Source organism: Clarias gariepinus, chromosome 2, assembly GCF_024256425.1.
Source record: "Clarias gariepinus isolate MV-2021 ecotype Netherlands chromosome 2, CGAR_prim_01v2, whole genome shotgun sequence".
Classification (NCBI taxonomy): domain Eukaryota; kingdom Metazoa; phylum Chordata; class Actinopteri; order Siluriformes; family Clariidae; genus Clarias; species Clarias gariepinus.
The window spans coordinates 24,873,455-24,885,476 of record NC_071101.1 but is presented as its reverse complement, the minus strand read 5'-3'; the positions used below and the strand labels follow the sequence as shown (position 1 = coordinate 24,885,476).

General features: G+C 37.6%; 1 protein-coding gene across 1 annotated transcript in view; it reads right to left on the bottom strand.

Annotated features, from left to right (window-relative positions):
* Positions 1–12,022, bottom strand: part of tln2b (talin 2b) — a 132,294-nt gene that overhangs the window by 66,547 nt on the left and 53,725 nt on the right. Inside the window, exons 3-7 of the mRNA XM_053514591.1 lie at positions 7,093–7,236; positions 5,179–5,276; positions 4,887–5,016; positions 4,227–4,379; positions 3,061–3,203 (exon numbers count right to left, since the gene is read on the bottom strand). Of these exons, the coding sequence (XP_053370566.1) occupies positions 3,061–3,203; positions 4,227–4,379; positions 4,887–5,016; positions 5,179–5,276; positions 7,093–7,228 (660 nt within the window). The 5' untranslated portion in view covers positions 7,229–7,236. The remainder of the gene's footprint in view (positions 1–3,060; positions 3,204–4,226; positions 4,380–4,886; positions 5,017–5,178; positions 5,277–7,092; positions 7,237–12,022) is intronic.

Sequence of the window (12,022 nt, the reverse complement as noted above, 5' to 3'; positions counted from 1 at the left end):
GTTGTCTGCCTCTCTCAGGGGCAAACAACTCTATCTCTGTCAGAGGTGCTTCAGCATGGATGAACAGGAAGAACCATTATACACTTCAAAGTCACCATCTAGAGAGAGTGACCTGTTGCATTCTCTGCTTTCTAGGTCACTGTCACTTGTCCAGTCGGGATCCATATTGTCTAGTATACGAGAGCATATTGCTGCTTGAGGCAAATACAGTGGGCTTCGCGTAGAATACAGCCTATTAAGCAATACAGTCTCATCGATTTTTTTTTTTTTTGAGTGCAGTGAGTTTGGTGCGCGGCCAAACAGTGGGAGGAAGGCGAGGAGAAAGACGTTAGGAGAAATGTACATGACTGGGACTGAGCTTGTGAAAGTGCTGCCAGACACCTAAAGAGTACTGATAAAACCAGTATGTACCAACTCACAGTAAATAGTAATGAGTTTATGATAAAAAGCAAATGAGCACTGAATAATTACAAAAACAAGCTCAAGTCACACCCACACACATGTACACACATCCTGGGAAAGGGAGTGTCGGGGCCTGGCAGGATTCGGATGAGTGATGAGGTCACTGTCAAATGAATAGGATAAAAAAAATCATGGGTCAAGACACAGGAACTACACTAATGGAAATGAGACACAAACACACCAGCAGAGGTCTTGTTTTGTGTGTGCGCGCGCATGTGTGTGTGGACCAACCAAAAGGACAGATTTATGTTCATCCCAGTGAGTGTTTTGCAGTTTATGCCAGTGTGTGTATATCTGCTGCAGTTTATGTCAAAGTAAATGTGTGCAGAAGTGTGTGTGCGTGTGTGTCATTGAGGCAGAGAATCTGTTGGGGGTGTGTGGATTTACAAGAGTGGAAACCAGACATAGAGGGAGGAGAAGAGAGAGAGTGAACCATCTTTCTTTCCGAATGTGTACAAACATTGTGTGTGTGTGTGTGTGTGTGTGTGTGTGTGTGTGTGTGTGTGTGTACACACACTGTATGAGTGTGTCTTAGTGCTTACTCATAAATGCTTAGGAACAAACACATCCAAACAAATACTTAGTCTAATGTGTGCTTTTGTGAAGCGAAAAAAACCAGTGATATTGCCAGGGATAAAAGTTTATGATGTTATGATTGCTGCAGCTATTTAAAACAATATCCACCTTCACATTACTATTCGCTTAATCAACATTAAGCTAATAAACCATTAATATTTTTATTAATAAACCACATTTGACACATTTCTCCTAATTACCAGTTGTTTCAATAAGAACTAAAGAACATTAGCCCTGAATTAACTAATGTTTATTCCATACAGGATTTAATAAGCAACACGTTTCAAATTTTTGATAATCAGTTAAACTTGGGTCAAAATTTCAAGTTGAATAAACAAGCATTAATTGAAGTGCATACCGGTCTATGTTAATTTCTTTAACGCATGTTAATACAGATGTTCATAACGTGGTTAAAAGGACCAGTCTTTTTATCTTCTAATATCTAATCTCCGTCTGTAGCATATGTGCAATTACCACTGATGATTCGAGAGCGCGTTTCCTCGCACAAAAGTAAAAGAACAGAAATCCATTTATTCAAAACTTACTTGTAATAGAAGCCAAGGCATGTATACAGTAATATTATTATGCCATTTTTTGGAAGATTTGTGAACATGCAATATGGTTATCTTTTATGTGATCCAAGCTAGCCGTGACAAAATCCCCAGGAAAACATTAATTTCCATTAAGGAGTCACAACAAGTTTTGGCTGTGATCTTGTATTGACGATGGCAGAATTGAAACTTTTTCTCTAGCACATGGTTAAGTTAAGGACTCGTGTGAAAATGATTCCTCGTGCTCCCAGAAGCACTCTTTCACAATTTGAGTCCTGGAATATTCCCATGCCATCAGGGAAGAAGAAAAAAAAGTGATAACCTGGTGATTTGGAACATGCAGGTTGTCAGCTGACTTCTTTTTATTGCCACATAACATTGCTGAGCCTGGACCTGACCAACTGAAGCAAGCCCAGTTTAAAACATTGCTGATTTCTATTGTCACTTTTAATGACATCACTAAGCATTTAGATGATCTCCCATTCGTCAACCAAATGTCATGATCATAAGGTTATTGAAGATAAGGGTTAATAAAAAAAATTACCAACTGAGGAAATTATTTAATCAAATTATTTAAATCCAAACAGTGACTTTGATATACCCTCCAATATTAAAATTGTGGATTACTATTTGAAAAACTGTCGCATTATTTTTAAACAAGTTTTCTTTTCTGTTATAGTCTGTAATCATTATTTACACTAAAGAAATGATGTATAATAATTACTAAATCAGGCTGGAATATGTGCACAACATTTAAACAAACAACTATTAATACAGGTGCTAATTAGTATTCCATTATTTACATTTCATTAAATGCTGATCATCGCTCATTGTTTACTAAAGTTATAAATAAACCCGAGTCCTCACTGATTGCTTAGTCATTTCAGAATTGATGTGAAACTTTAAATCTGCATTTCTTAAATGTTTTTCTAATTATAAATAGTAGCTCCTATATGATTATTAATACACAGTGATCGAATGCTTTCACGGTATTATGTGACAAGCTGCCACTTACTGTAGCAACTGCTGCTACAGCCAAAAACGAATAAAGGGAGGGAGTGTGGCGGAGCATGTGTGTATATATGCATGCAAAAGAGCGTTTGGGTGAGTCAGCTACACTACAATTATAAAATATTAAAACACATCAGCCACATCCTCTTACAATCTTAATGCGTGCATTTGGAAAAGAAAAGGCAATTGATAAACCAGGCACCGTGACAAGAACCTAATTGCTGTGTTGGCCTTCAAACAGTTCAGGGCAAGCAAATAGCCTATTACTTCAAAAAGCAATCACACTAACAACATGACCTCTAAAGAAAACTTTTTTGCAGAATGCTTAGATTAGCAAAGTGGAGACTAAACACAAAATCACTTATCTGTAAAGATGGAAACGATGCCTTTTTGGCAGAGTGAGAGAGAGAGAGAGAGAGAGAGAGAGAGAGAGGGCGAGGGCTCAGTTAGAGATGCTGACCTGAACGTAAAGCAGGTTGAGCTGTACAGGATCACGAGAGTCCACGTTCTGGTCAGAGTAGAAAAACTTTCTCCTGAGCAGCAGCATCTCACTCTCCTCCACCCCCTGCTCGCGGAACGTTCGACTGTGGTCCAGCCAGTTCACTGTGTTAATAAAAGTAAATGTTTAGAAAAAGGCTGATTTTAATGATACTATTACAAACTACACCCAAACACAAACCATAAAAGCCAAATATTGCGTAGGTCCCCCTTCCTGAGGACCTCGGGGAACACTCCATGTCCTCTGGGGCTGTGCTGTGGTGTCTGGCATTAAGATCTTAGTGTCAGATTCTGTGGGTGTTGTGGGTTGTTGGCTTGGGCCTCTATTGATTAGACTTGTTTGTCTGGTGCATTCCGTGGATTGAAAAATATTGGCTATTTTGGCTTTTGTGTGGGATTGGTCCAAACAGTTCATTGCTCCTCACTGGCAAAATTGATTCTTGTTCACCAGTTTTTTAGTATATAATTGATAATTATAATCTGTGATATTCAACTCAGCTACTGCCATGTACGCCAACACTCAAAGAATCTAGTTTCATGACTGAATGTTCGACTGAGTTTTAGATTTTATTTATAGTTGCTTGATGAACAAATAGCTAAACATAAAAAAATGTTTTGATAAAGTTCTCATATGCTTCTTTTTTAGTCATTCTGAATCTCATGAGATGTGAGATGTTTTGACAGTAGAATTATTATTTTTTTTTTTACTGTTTGGCCAATTAGTACACATAAATGTCATAAAGATCATTAAGAATCAGAAATGGTGAAACTTTTCTCTGAATTAATACACACAACTATCTACCTATGAATTATTACATTAACTACTATGTTTTATCCCCACACCCTTTTATTTTATGATATTTAAAAAATAGATGAGACTTCCTTAATGATGCATTTGTGCAAGTTTGTCTTGTTAAAGCTCCTTTTTTTTAAAAAAATAAATAAATAAATAAATAAAATAAAATCGCAGCCCAACCTACACGTTTTTTTGCACAACATTAAAAAAAAAGTTTTCTCTTTGATTTTGGCTAGAAACCATGAACCATAACACAAGATGAAATTTTGTGCCTTTAGTATCCTTTATAAACGTCTTTACATAAACATATAATAGGTTAAATACAAACTTACACTCATCATCTGTGTGAAGCTTGGCTTTGAGTTTTTCCATCTTTCTTTCATCTCGAAGCAGAGTTCGCTCCTTTTTCAGTGTACCCATGCCATCCTCCTTCTTTTCCTCCCCCTGTTCCTGGATCAGAGAGTACTCCTCATAATTTGTGATTCCTAACAGGGAAACCATAAAAAGGCGAGATTGAAATTGGGACTACTGTTTTCTTGTTCTCTTTTCCATAAAAGCACATCCTTGGCGAGACAGACATTTCTCAAAAATATAAGCACGACATATTGCAGGTAAACAGAAACCAGAAGCAGAGAAATGAAGCAGAAACCCTTTAAACAAACACTAGACAATACAGATATCAGCCAGAGATCCCCCTCCTCCTCGTCCTCCCTACACACTCATCTTTACTTTAGCCCAGCTCTGCCATAATTGAAATCTACTACAGCAGGAACAGCTCAATGCCATGAGAGGAGAAGAGAGCACAATTCTACAGCTTTCCTGTGATAAAGCAGTACTTTCTCTGAAACACAACGGCGACACTATAAATTTACAGGAATGCACCATGGCAGGTAAAATGAATTCACTGCGCTTCGAACTAAATCCATTCACAGCACCGGGAGAATGTAGAGCAGTGCACGATAGACAGCCTGGAAAGAGAAGCACACACACACCAATTCTGCTGCATATGGTGACGAGCAGCTCGCCTACGGTTTTGGAATCATCCACCATGATCGTCTTGATCGCTCCGTCCAGCATTTTAATCTTCTGCGGCCTCTGCTTCTTCTTGTACTCCAAGACATCCTGTCAATTTAAGACAGAGAAAATCTGAGTGAATAATGCCAGATACATCACGTCGAAGATAAAGATACAGGCTTTTTTATGTACAGAGAAATTAAATTATTCTATTAAAGTAAGGAAAGATGATGGTATGAAATGTTAATGTTGTAGTATAAATGCTGTTACCCCATTTCGGAGCATGTAATAGTCTAGAGTACGTCCAGATTCCAACCAGATGCCTTTCCTTGGGTCATCATCTGACAAGAACAGGCCATAATCTGAGGCTGAAAAACAGAGACATGAGACAAAGTAAACTTTAGTCAATTATCATGCTCTGGATGATGGATGGGTATAAAACATTTATAAAGTATCTGATTGACAAAACAAATACTGTAAAACGAAAGGTGTGTCCCTTCAAAAAATATATAAATAAATAAAAATCCGCCTGTGATGCAGACGATGCCTGCCTGTGCATTGATAAGCAGAATGCATTGTGACCTGAAGTGGCAAATCATATTAGCCTCAGAGCACATGCCTGATAAAAATCAGATCTGGGGTCTAATAATAGTATTGAGAGTGAAGAGACTGAAACCACCCTGCTCTGTCAAAGACAACCAGAGAATACGCAAACCTCAATAAATACTGATCCACTCATATGACTCTCAGGCAGTTTGATCTCCGGAGTGAAGAAAAACGAGGAAAGCTCAAGAAGAAGGAGATATACAGCCAGGAAGAGTAATGTGGCCGAGACAGATTTTTATCTCTTCTGCCAGCTTTCTGGAGCCTGAATCCATCAAGCTCACCCTGAGAAAGAAATAGAGATGTTGCTGCCTAGGCCGCTCATCATCAATACACGTTATCTAAGACGTTTTACACATTTTGACAGTGTATCCTGTATACACACTGATGCTAAGCATTCTGGATGGCATTTGAATTTAGCGAAACATTCCTTTTAAAGCAGAATGTGGATGGTAGGGTATAGCTGACCATGTGGATAACTGAATATGCACTGAAGATATAAGTTACGGAAGCAAAAACATTAGAAATGTAAGCAGTGATAGAGTTCTACCTCCCACAGTTCTGAAAATGACGTCTGAGAAGCTCAAACCTTTTGCACAGTACTGGGTATAATATATACTAGCTGAAGTGTCAGTCATTGACAGGAACAGAGTTTGTAAAAATAGTAAAAAAAATAAAGGTAAAATAAGATGAACTTGATTTTTTTAAACTGTAATTTCACAAAATTTTGTTTGGTGTGACATATATGGCATCCACTGGAATGTTGAATAATATGTACAAATTGTACCTAGTTCACGAAAAGATTTTAAATCCACTGTAATAAAATTTCATTTTATTACAATCCATGGGAAAGAGAGGATATAGGAAAGTTCATGTTGACACCTTGCTTAGGCCAAGTTGTACCTCTTTCATCGTCAGCCAAATACATAAAAGTAATCGGAGGGTGAATCACTGATGAGAAATCAAAAAAGTAGATCGTATAAAGATTAAGTATCATCTTAAAATTCACTTTCGCTTTTAGCGCTGCTCTTTCAGCTGTGAAAATATGAAATAGTCCCAGTAAAAATATTTAGTTTAGAATAATACCTATTGGTGCAGGTGTTGGTTCACATTACTGTAAGTCGCTTATCAGTGGCTTATTTTAAAGTAGATTATTAAACCCGCCACATACAGTAACTGTTCATAACATCGCAACATTTTCACAACATTTTCATTTTTACTTATGGTGCAGGTTAAACTTCATGCAGATATCCAAGAACTGCAAAACTTTCATTAAATTCTGTCTAGCCAGTTTTGCGTGATGCTGTGCCATAATCTGGCTGGACAGACATACAGACAGACAAAAAGTATGTTTTATACATTGGAACACCTAAAACCAAAGACATCACTGAAAGAGCGAGTTCGGACAAATATACTGACAAAATTTTTCTTATGTCAACTTGGATATATGAATGTGACACCGGCTAAAACAAAGTGTCAAATACTCACTAGTGATGTCTGTACCATTACATATCAGTGACTGGACATAGGGTATGAACACAGACCAGCCATTCCATGTGTTAGCCCTCACAGTAACCTCACCTTGTCCAGTCTGGGCTTCGGGAACCCTCTCTCTGATAATGCGGCATGCATCGTACACTGGGGTGGAGGGCTCAAACTGCATGGTCTTCACGACATTGCACTGCCGCACACAGATCTTCAGCGACAGGGCCACCATCTTGACCTCTGTTTAACCAAGAGTACAAACAAAGACCCATTAAGAAGCATCAGTCACAATATTAATGAGTTTAACTAGTTAACAGTTTATACAACAGCATGGTTCGAGTTTGCAATAGTCACTGACAGTAGCAACAACTACAGGTTTAAACTAAAGTTACAGTAGCATTCTAATACGGTGCATACTTGTTAATACATACTCTAAGGCTAATTAGTTAGTTGTTTACACCCCCCCCCCCCACACACACACATACACATGTGGAATATATAAAAGAAATACAAATAAAAAAAATATATATTTTATAAATATAAATAAATATAAAAGAAAATAGAAGTGCCTTGTATAACATTTCATATATTCCGGTTTCCCTGTAACGCGAGTCTCAAAAAAGAGAAAATTAATAATCAGCACTGGCACAGTAGGATGTTAGGCCTTTTGTTTCATGCTGGGCTGAATTTATTCCGGTTTTATTTCTTATATAAGTGCTGAATTTCATAAAACTCCTTGGTACAGCTTTTCTAAGAAAAATACATTTCACCTAAACACCTGAGTTGTAATAGACTAAATAACAAGGTGTGTAATCAAATCACTATGGAATTCCAATTTCATCCACAGAGTGAACACTGGCATGCATTCTGCACATGTGCATTTGCGTCACAACAAACATCTGGGAGTGCGTGAAAGAATGGACTCCAATGCGGAAACAATTTTTCCATTTTAAAAGAATGTTTGCATCTCTTAACCTTCAGTTTAGTAACGCCATTTGGAGAATGATTCTCAGGAAGTGGTGTGATTTAAAAGATTTGACTGACCATTAATTGCAGGTCCATAAAATTTAGCTCGTTATCTAGGTGTTCAATGTTCCTTTTTACACTTTGAAAGGAGTCACATGCGTTTCTGTCGCACTAAATGATTCCCTATACAGTACATGCACTATAGTTTCATTAGAACTGCATGATAACATGCAAGTATGCAAGTATATGGAGATTTTAAACAGACTGCTGTGATTAGGACAGGTATAAACAGTTCGTTCTTAGTCTGCTGTCAGTACCTGTACATGCAAACAGACGCCAGCCTGTGTCTCATTTCCACTTTCTGTAACTGGGCTTTCTGTAATATTTTTTCTTTTAAAGAAGATTATTAACTGTGCGATGGTACAAAAGGTTAAAGGAAAAAGTGGGTTTTAGAAAAAAAAGAAAAAAAAAAAAGTGTTTACTACAAGCTTGCTAATTCATGTTAGAGCAGCAAAAGTGTATAATATAACCTTTAAGCAAGAAGTGAAAGCTTACAGTGCAGGTCATAACAATGTGACAGGGATTCCAGAGGCATGATTTTTAATCCTAGTCTTGCAGAGCAATAAGTGGGTATTTCTGGAGCTGGGAAAAGATAGGATTGCTGATCAGTAAGGCTTAAGGAGGCTGTGCAAGTGGAGAGAACCAAATCTCTGCTGTTAAATTTGGAGGTAAAAAGGTCCACAGTTCACATGAAATCCAGAATGTCTCACCACTCTGAGCTTAGTGATAACATGAGGTATAAATATTGGTGGGCCGAAACGTGCTTTGTATAAAAATGAGACACGTCTGGCACCACTAATCTAGGACTAGAGGTGGAAACGGAGTGAGATGGATTTTCTCTGATATCAGATTTGTTCATGGGCCACACCAATGAATGACTGCATTCCCTCAGTGCCATCGCCTACTGTCTTATAAAAGATTATAACACACACACACTCAGACGTGCACACCCACACAGTCTGAAGTGGTGATAATGTCGCTGGATGATTCTTTAACTTTCACTCAAACACATAGGGGACCTGCTGAGCCATTATTCACCAGATGTGAAGTTCATTTACACACCACCCCCACCGATATTTCACACCCCGATGGAATGCAGCAGCAGACGGACAGTGACACACGACTCGGATTGGACATGGCGGATAGAGAGGCCGTCTGGTGTGGAGTGAGAAAGTGTGAAAGGTAGGAGGGTGAGGCGTTCTTTTACGGTAATTACCAAAAGACTCTCCCTTGTAATTTTAAACTGAGCTTGTGTGATACATAAGACGATGACTCGTTTACAAGTGCAGACCTTTCTTACAGCGTCTGTCTACACAAGCATGCCTGCACAAAATAGACCAAATGTATGCTTTCCTCATAATTGGTCGCATCAACAGTACAACAGGGACATTTGTGGTTTCAGTTAGGTTGACACTGGCATCGCTGTTGGTGCCAGGCTGACTTGTTTAAAGGCATGAAGAACAAAAAATAAGAGACCACTGCAATTTACTCCAGAAAACTTCTGGAATGTCATCAAAAAAGAAGATGAATGGTCATAAACCATCAAGCAAAGCTGAGCTGTTTGCTTTTTTGCAAAAAGAGTGGTATAAAGTTACCCAACAGCAATGTTGAAAAACCAATGGAGAGCATGCCAAAACACAGGAAAGCTGCAAATGCAAACTCGGGGTTATTCCACAAAAAAAACTGATTTCTTAATGTTATTTAGCCAAAGCATTCACACAATCTGTTTACAAATTAATTCTTTTTATTTTAATTTTTTGCATTTGATTTATTAAAGATCTGCAAATACTGCATGAATCTTCTTTCCCGTAAGAAAAACAAAAACATAAGAAACCAAATACCCACAATGTGATAAAAACGCACATGATTGGGACTAAACAGCTGTATGCACATAATAAACAATCAAAAAAATAAACAAATAAATAGAAAAAACACTTGTTGATAAAACTAATCAGAAAAAAACGTCTTATTTCCCAGAGAGCAAAAAGGTTAGACATTGGAGCAATAGAAAAAGGTCATGTGACCTGATGAGTTCTGATTGACCCTATTCCAGAGCAGTAGGTAAGAAGGGATGCACCAATCATACAGTACATACAGTAATGCCCACTGTACAAGAACCTAGAAGCAGTGTGGAGTGGGTCAGGTCTGGGGTTGCTCAGGATCATTATGTGGCAATAAAATATCTGCTGATGACTTGAATGTACTGAATATTCAGTTTATTACATCAATGGCGTTTTTCCTCCCTGATGGAATGGGCATATTTCATATTCAAATAGTCAAATTGTGAATTGCCAAGAACTGGCCGCTACATTGTGTGCTAGAATAAAGGCTAAAGGTGATTGAATAAAATCGTACGTAAGAAGAGTAAGAAGCTTTTTATGGCCAGGTACAGTAGCGCTTACAACGTGTATTAAAAGCCATGAAAAGAATTATGTAGATCATTAATATAAAAACCTTCCCAACACATACACTAGTCACTATACCAGCTATTCAAGCAAGAGGATTTGTCTCACGATTAAGAGAAAACAGTGTATCATTAAGACTAAATAAGGTTAAAGTTTCTTAGTATGAAAATGTCAAAGTTAAAGCTTACTCCCTACAAATGCTCCTGTTTAAAGACTGCACTGCTGCTTCTTAGACTAATTAGAAAACCTGCCTGCAATAAAGATGTCCAATAACTGATGTCACATACAGAAAAGCTCTGCTTTCAAACTTAGCCTTTAAGTGTCTCTCCAGTGCATCCTCCAGGGCATCTTCCTTAATCATTGCAAAGCCAGAACAGAAGAACATGTATTAAGTTATGCTGTTATTATTCTAAAGGGGTGGGTTTTATGATGAAGGAAACACCACAACAAACCTTGCTTTTGGGAGGCTGCTGTTGTACTGTAAATATGGACAATTCAATTGGCCTGTGTAAGCTGGAGCCATCTGGAATGGATTGCTGTGCGGTGGCTCACTGCAGTAACAATAGCAGAGGGCAGAGCCTGTGCACTCCTTGTGCACTGTATGTGTGGGTGGGTGTTTTGGCAGAGTGCGCACCCTGTTGTTTCTGACCCCTGTACATGATTCTGAGGTGGCCACCGATCACACTGCGTGTAATGTACAGCTGCAATGGCTAAGAAAGCACCAGCAATAATGGTTGAATGAGAAACGTATAACATTCAACACCCTCTAAAACGGCTTCAAGGTTAGCGAGAAAAAAAAAAATCAAAAAACTATTCCTGCTTTGTTGGTGCACTCAGCATCACTAATACCCCCATACATTTGTGTGTCAATTTCCTTCAACTGTGAAAGGAACTATTAAAAGGCCATTTTGGTAGTTTGATTTTTGGTAATTTGCAGTAAATGACATCAATTTAAGTATGCAAACCTTCCTCTTACATAAATGCATAGCCCCTGTTATGCAACCCCACAAAAAAAAAGTGGTTTAAAAAAAAAAAAAAAAAAATCAGTGTCCCATAATAAATATCAGCCTTCGTACCAGCTGCATTTGGGCAGCATGAAATAGAAGTGTTATTGCAGTTTCTTAATCAGAGGTGTTTAAAAAATAAATAAATAAATAAATAAATAAATACACATGAGCAGAACAAAATTGCTGCTAAATAAACTTCTTTGAAACAGGGTTAAGGAAAGAAAAACACCTAGAGTTTCTAAGACACATGCATCATTTATTCGCATACTTTTACTGTACATCTTTTGCCTTGTCATTTCATAGTTTTTAAAAATAAATGCATTATGGGTTTAGAATGTAATAAATCCAAACTTTACTGGTAGCGTATATACAGTACACATGAGAAAACACAAAACATACATATACATACAGTACATATAAAGTATACAATGTTTGCCAAAAAAAAAAAATTTATACACACTTCAACAGTTGTTATTTATGCCCTTTTTTAAACCTTGAATTTAATTATGGCAGCAACGTGTAGTACTATGTTTCCTTTAAAGATGTTGATAGTTGCATTATTAATTTTTCATGTTAAAGTGTGTAAAA